Raw genomic sequence first — 7143 nt, 5'->3', positions numbered from 1 at the left:
ATGCCCAGCTAATGTTTTGTATTTTTAGTAGAGATGGGGTTTCACCATGTTGACCAGGATGGTCTCGATCTCTTGACCTCGTGATCCACCCGCCTTGGCCTCCCAAAGTGCTGGGATTACAGGCTTGAGCCACCGTGCCCGGCCTGATAATTTACTGTTATTGATTTCTAATTTAGTTTGGTCATGGTCAGAGAATAACGCCTAGATGACTTCAGTGTCTAATACTGATTGAGGCTTTCCCCTTTCACGGGGTCTCCTTTCATAAATGTCCCATGTGGCGTTGAAAACAATGTGTATTCTGCTGTTGCTGGTTGGGGGGAGGGTCTGATTTATTGTTGATTGACATATCTTTATTTTACTAGGTCAGATCTGTCAGTTTGGTGACAGCCTGGGTCTCGCCTGTCCATGGATGCAGAGTGTAACTATAGCTCCTTCCTGCGAGAGGGGAGAGTGTGGTGCACTCCCTAACGTTTCAAATCACTGCTAAGCCTGCATCTTGGGCTGGGTGCTGGAACACACATGGGAGCAGCAGGGTCCCAAAGACTTACTGGTTGGTGGGAGAAGACAACCATGGAAATGAGAGCGAGCTGCATAGGGCTTGTGGCTCATGGGCTTCCTGCCAGGGCAGCTTGCAGGAGGCGATGCACCTGCAGGGCTGCCCCTCAGCTCCCCAGCTTGAGCCGCTCCCCAGGATTCTGGACTCAGCCGTTCCAGCAGTTGCTCCAGACATCTCAGCCTTATCATGTCCAGAAACGAACTCCAGATCCTTGCTCCACACGTGCTCCACCCTGGTCTTCTCATCTCTGTTCTCACTGCTCAGACAGAACTCAGCTCAGACAGAATGTCGTTCTGACAGCAGATTGTGTCCGCTCTTCAAACCCTGTTCAGAAACCAGTCCCCCCTCACCGCCTCCCACGGCCACCTTGATGTCAGGGAGCGCCTGCTCCTCCCACTCCCCAGCCTGTTCTCCACCCAGTGACTGGACACAGCTCTGCCCAGACCCGTCTATCAGGTCGATCTCAGAGTCAAAGCAGATTCGTCTCCAGACCCACAGATGCCGGCACCCTGCTGTCCCACCTGCACCCCCCTTGCGTGGCCCTCGCCCGCCCTCCCCCACCTGCATCCTTTGCTCCAGCTCTGTCAGCCTCCCCCCCTGCCTCCTCACTGAGGCCTGCCCTGGCCCCTGCAAACAACAGCCCCTCATTTCTCTCCCCTAACTTCTCTTCCCTCATAGAGAAAGTCACGTGTCACTGTATGTATTAGTCTGTTCTCATTCTGCTATAAGGACATACCCAAGACTGGGTAATTTTAGAGTCAAGTGTTTATGAAGGAAAGAGGTTTAATTGACTCACAGTTCCACAGGGCTGAGGAGGCCTCAGGAAACTTACAGTCATGATGGAAGGGGAAGCAAACATGTCCTTCTTCACAAGATGGCAGGAAGGAGAAGTTCCAAGCAAAAGGGGGAAAAGCCCCTTATAAGACCATCAGATCTTGTGAGAACTCACTATCAGGAAAACAGCAGCGTGGGGGTAACCACCCCTATGATTCAATTACCTTCTACCAGGTCCCTCCCACCACATGTGGAGATTGCGGGAATTACAATTCAACATGAGATTTGGGTGGGGACGCAGGCAAACCATGTCGCCGTATAACACACTGATTTGTTTATCCTGTGCACTCCTGTGCCCCATTGAACGTAAACAGCCTGTAGGAAGGATGTCCACTTCTCTGTCCACCCCGGAAATGTCTGTTGAATGTTTAAGGATGATGGGACATCAGCGGGCAGAGGGAGGAAGGGCATTTTAGGAGCAAGAATTTGTTGGAAGAGTGTATGAAATAGCAGGGCCCCTTCTAGAAACTAGTGTTGGCAGCAGAAACGTGGGAGCATTTTTCAAGTGACGACTTATGGTCTGGGAAACTGAGGGGTTTGCTCTGCAACCTCTGGTTCCGGGCAGTTTGTTTGTATTTCTTATTGGAGAACAACTTTTGAAAGAAAAAATGTTGAAATCCGATTAACATTTTTTTCAAACAAAAAGAAACACAGGAGGGTTCAATCCAATTGGACCAATTCCCGCTAATCCCATTTATCACTTTAAAAGATAGTAAAGAAGTTTGGGAGGTTTCTCAATCCATTCAAAATCGTTCTTGACTTCATAGATTATAGTTTGTGAAAATTATTTCTCATCCTTCTTGCTTGATTGAAACTAAGACAACAGAACATCCCGTGGTCTGAAACCTGAGGACTTTGCTCAAGTTTTAATGTGGGTTCATGCTTTAAGGAGCTGGTTTTTCAGAAACTTTGGTTTGAGCCTTTTTACAATGTGCACAAAGAATCTGTTGCTGTTAACTGTCAGGCTGCCAGTGTCTCTGGGCGACACACATTGCTGTGTTTTTTCTCTGCTTGGTGAGCAGAGATAAAGGGGGCAGCGGGACCAGGCCTACCAGCCATCTGAGCTGCCCACACAAACCGCAGGGCTGAATCCGGAGTGGCCCAAGGGCCACACAGCCCTGCCGAGTATGCGGATGCTTCTGTGATCTTGTGAAGGTGATAGAAAAAGGCTGCTTGAAAAGCTGTCTAAGACCTTTGAGAAAGTAGTTACTTTTGAGAAATAGGGCCTGCTTGGAATGGGTACTCGGTGGGATTCTATTCTTTGGAACACTTCTTTCTTCTGAGATCCCGAGGGCTGTGGCGGGTGGTACAGGCAGGCCCTTCCTTTCCTAGTTAGGTTCTGACAGCTCCGAGGCAGTGGTTTACACAACCAAGGCGAAACTCGTCTGGGATCCACCCGATTCCTCCCCTCATTGATATTCAGGAGGCAGCTCTCCTTCCCCTGCCTTCAGTGCAAGTTTGCTGAGCCTTTGTTTCATCTGTGAATAGTTCTTGCTGGTAGTCCCGCCAGAGACCAGTGCTCCCAGCAGCCGTGGAGGGGGAGGTAAGTGCTCAGACATTAAGCCGTTGAGTAGAGGCATATTTTGCAATCTCTTGTTTAGCTACCAATTGGAGCAGTTTAATGTGCTTGAGTCCTCGGAGTCAGGGGTTCGTGGACAAAGCTGCCGATGGAAGTTGTCAGGTATTGTACTTGGAGCACCCAGATGGATCGATGAAGCTTTTAAAGCCTAGAATCTTGTCCTGAACCCAGACCATTCAGGTTTGATATTTTTCAGTTTTAGAGTCAAGTGCTCATTTTCTTTTTTTTTTTAAGTTCATATATATATATATATATATATATGTATATTTTTTTAAGACGGGGTTTCACCACATTGGTCAGGCTGGTCTCGAACTCCTGACCTCAGGTGATCTGCCTGCCTCAGCCTCCCAAAACTGCTGGGATTACAGGCGTGAGCCACCACACCTGGCTTCAAGTGCTCATTTTCTTTTTCAAGTTTATAGCACTTCAGTATGAACAATATTTCTTTTGTTAAAAAATATTTATTGGAAACAACTTATTGAAGCTTTTTCAGAGTGGCCAAAACCAGTGATAATTTTATTCCAGATAAAGAACTCGTGACAGGTGGCTGTACACTCAGCACAGCAGTGGTGTCCCTGAGTGCCATGACCCAGGAGCCATTCAGAGAGGAGCTGGCCTATGACCGGATGCCCACGCTGGAGCGGGGACGGCAAGACCCCACCAGCTACGCCCCGGATGCGAAGCCAAACGACCTGCAGCTGTCAAAGAGACTGCCCCCCTGCTTCAGCCACAAGATGTGGGTCTTCTCCGTGTTGATGGGGGTGAGTAGCTCCATGCCAAGACCTTGGAGGGCCATGAGCCCCTGGTCCCTCTGGTGATGGACCGCAGCACCCTGGAGCCCCAGATGGACAGAAGGAGCAGCTCTCAGGCTCACCCTGCTGCTGCACAACTCTTGGATGCTGATGAGCTTGTTTTGCTTGTGTTTTCAGAGTGATTTTCATTAATTTATGGGTGTCTGCTGTGCCAGCCCCGAGCTGCTCCAGGCTGCAGCTGAGTCCCACTAGGCCATGGACAGTCCCGGGGCCACGCATGGGCCCAGGGAGCTTCCATGACCCTCAGTCTGGGGGCCAAGGGTCCTCTGAGGAGTCACCTGCAAAGGTGGGAGGAGGCATCTCAGGTTCTCAGGTCAGGACCAACCAAGAGAGCCTGGGGGACCTCCTCCTGGGCGGAGGGGGGGTGGGGGGAGGGCGGCTGGGAGGGAGGTGGTGGATGAGGGAGCAGGCCTGGGGCAGACGGGGAGTGCCAGATGTCTGAGGGAGTTCCCTGGGGTCCTGGTTGTTACCCACACAGCCATGGGCACAGAGATGATTGGAGGAGCCGCTTTGGCCTGAGTGTGCACAGAGCCAGGCCACGGGACAGGCTTCTCTGCAGGGACCCCAGGCTCCGTGCAGCCTGGGCTGAGAATGAGGCCTCGATCTCTCCCCTCCCTGCGCCCCAGGCTGAGCTGGTTGCCCCTGTAGCACCCACAGTGGTCCTGCCCACCTCTCATGCCCTGAGCATGCCCACCAACACAGGCGTGTCCCTTGGAGCTGGGGACAGAGGCAGCTCCTGAGTGCTGGCGGCCATCTCCGGCTCTGCCCGCTTCAGCCCAGTGCCCTAGACTGGGTAGCAGCCCTTCCCCTGCCCCAGCCGGGGCCCCTCTGCCCTAGGTGGCACTTCCTCTGCCAGGACCGCAGGTCCCAGTGACCTTTGACACTGACTCCCCCTCAGTCTAACCCTACAGTGCTGTGCATGTCAAAGAGAGTCCCCATCCCTGCCTCCTGCAGGGCCTTCCTTGCTTGGGACCCCCTGGACCTGGAGTCCCTGACTGGAGGGATCATTTTCCAGATCTGGAAATTAGGTTCTGCAGAGGGAGGGGGATGGGCAGTTGTTTCCCAGTCTCATATCTGGACCTGGGGGAGGGATCTGGAAGACTCTGAACACACAACATGTTGCGGGGGCATTTTGGGGGAAGAGGTGCTGTCCCTTGCTCTAAATATTGGCATACCCCCTCCTTCTCTCCTCCAAATCACAGCGTGAGGGTCCATGCTCCGACATGGCCGGGGGAGGCTGGTCCATTGCCTGGGCTGCGGTGTGACTGCACCCGCCCTACAGGGAGGAGTCCAGGTTGGACAGGGCCCGGGTGCAGGTGCGGTTGGTGCTGTGGGGTGCGGGTGAGTCACCAACGCACACAGATAGTGAAACGGAAGGTGAAGGGTCAGTGTCCGGCCCGGATGGGCGGCTGTAACCTGGCTCCTGTTGCTGTGTTGCAGAGCTGCCTCCTCGTGACCTCGGGGTTTTCGCTGTACCTGGGGAATGTGTTCCCTGCCGAGATGGATTACTTGCGCTGCGCTGCAGGCTCTGTAAGCAGCTTCCTCTGGGCCTCTGCGGGTGCCTGAGCTTGCCGGCACGTGCTTGTTTCTTTGCTTTGAGATGTGTGGGTTTCTGTCACCTGTTTCTCATTAAAATCTCTTCATATGCGCCCGGCATGGTGGCTCACACCTGCAATCCCAGCACTCTGAGAGGCCAAGGGGGGCGGATCACGTGAGGTCGTGAGGTCAGCAGTTCAAGATTGGCCTGACCAACATGGAGAAACCCAGTCTCTACTAAAAATACAAAAATTAGCCGGGCGTGGTGGTGGGTGCCGGTAATCCCAGCTACTCAGGAGGCTGAGGCAGGAGAATGGCTTCTGGGAGGCAGAGGTTGCAGTGAACTGAGAAGCCTGGGCGACAAGAGTGAAGCTCCATCTCGAAAAAAAAAAAAGACAAACGAAAAAATCTTCATATGCCTTTAGTTTCATGTAGGATTCATCACCTTTGAGAATTACTGATGGAGCAGGTCTGAACCTTGATCTGCAGATGCCTGTGCGGGGAATTACATGTTGATTCAGAGGCTACGGCTGTGTCCTACCAGAGCGGGCAGCATCTGCCCTCAGGGGACTGAGACCTGTGCCCCACACCCTCCCAAAGCTTCGTGCTGTGTTTCTGGAACCTTATCCACTGCCAAGGCTGGTGGGGGTACCCACTGATCCTCTGAGCAGTGGAGGAGAGACAGCTGTTGACCCCTGATCCTCTGTAAGCACAGTGCTGGCGGACCCCTGGGCTCTGGCCCACAAGCCACTGACCCTGTGTCCTCTCCACTTCAGCCGGCCGGGAGCACCACGCCTCCTCTCACTTCCCAACCCCTGCTGGGTCTCTGGCCCCTGCCCTTCCTGTAAGGCCCCTGTTGGTGACTGTCCCCAGCAGTGCCCCCCAAATGTCTTAAAAACAAAGTGGACGCCCCGCACCCTACTGTCCTGGGTCTCTGCTCTCTTAGAACAAAGCCCTTTGGAGCAGGTGACCCATCCCACTCTGCTGCCCCCTCTGGAAGCTTCTCCGCGACCTTTGTCATCACTGGGGAAACCACCCTTGTCCCAGTGGGCTGTGCCCCTTCAGCCTCAGCGGCGGCCAGACAAGCACAAGTGCCTGCCCCTGCCCAGCTCTGGCCCTGCCCTTGGCCTTTCTTCTCCACCGTGGACCCTTGTGGCACCGGAGTGGGTGCGGAGCTGAGCCTGGCTGTCCTGGCCCCAGCTCTGTCCCTCACTCAGGCCCCGATGGGGCTTCTCCTGCCTCCTCACCCAGCAGTCCTGTGCTCGGCCCCTCAGACACCCCTGCCTACGTCCCTGCCTCAAGGTCCAGGGTCCCATGGCTTCGGGAGCAAGGCCCACAGGGCTGGGCAGGCCTGACATCCCCACCTCCCTGCCCCGACTTCCCCACCTCCCTCCCTGGCCCTGGACTCCTAGCCTTGGTGTGGCTCTGTGGGGACAAGAAGGCTGAGGGGCTCTGGGACTCCTTTCTGCTTCCTTCACACGTAGACTCTTTCTCCTTCCTTCACCCCTTTCTTTCTCTCTCTTTCTCTTTCTTTTCTTTCTTTTTTCTTCTTTCTTTTCTTTTGTTTTCTTTCTTTCCCCTTCCTTCCTTCCTTCCTTCCTTCTTTCCCTCCCTCCCTCTCTCGCTCTCTATTTCTCTCTTTTTCCCTTTCTTTCGTTCTACATGAGTGTGCACAGAGCCAGGCTGCAGGCCAGTCCTCTCTGCAGGGACCCCAGGCCCCGTGCAGCCTGGGCTGACAAAAGCCTGGACTGACTTTCTTTCTCTCTTTCTTTTCTTTCTTTCCTTCCTTCCTTCCTTCCTTCCTTCCTTCCTTCCTTCCTTCCTTC

At 53.8% G+C, this 7143-nt stretch overlaps 1 protein-coding gene across 5 annotated transcripts in view; it reads left to right on the top strand.

The window, feature by feature from the left end:
• Window positions 1-2400: 2400 nt before the first annotated feature.
• Window positions 2401-7143, top strand: part of MLC1 (modulator of VRAC current 1) — a 25283-nt gene continuing 20540 nt past the window's right edge. For 2 of the 5 annotated variants that reach the window (XM_032266306.1, XM_032266302.1), the window contains exons 1-3: window positions 2830-2930; window positions 3493-3730; window positions 5222-5311. In XM_032266306.1, coding sequence (XP_032122197.1) covers window positions 3554-3730; window positions 5222-5311 — 267 coding nt within the window. In that variant the 5' untranslated portion in view covers window positions 2830-2930; window positions 3493-3553. Of the gene's footprint in view, window positions 2589-2829; window positions 3150-3492; window positions 3731-5221; window positions 5312-7143 lie in introns of those variants that run through there. The other 3 variants (XM_032266305.1, XM_032266303.1, XM_032266304.1) reach the window with 3 other exon arrangements.

Source organism: Sapajus apella, unplaced genomic scaffold (genome assembly GCF_009761245.1).
Source record: "Sapajus apella isolate SASKATOON/1434 unplaced genomic scaffold, GSC_monkey_1.0 scaffold156, whole genome shotgun sequence".
Classification (NCBI taxonomy): domain Eukaryota; kingdom Metazoa; phylum Chordata; class Mammalia; order Primates; family Cebidae; genus Sapajus; species Sapajus apella.
The sequence above is the reverse complement of the archived record's forward strand: the minus strand, read 5'-3'. Positions and strand labels throughout refer to the sequence as shown.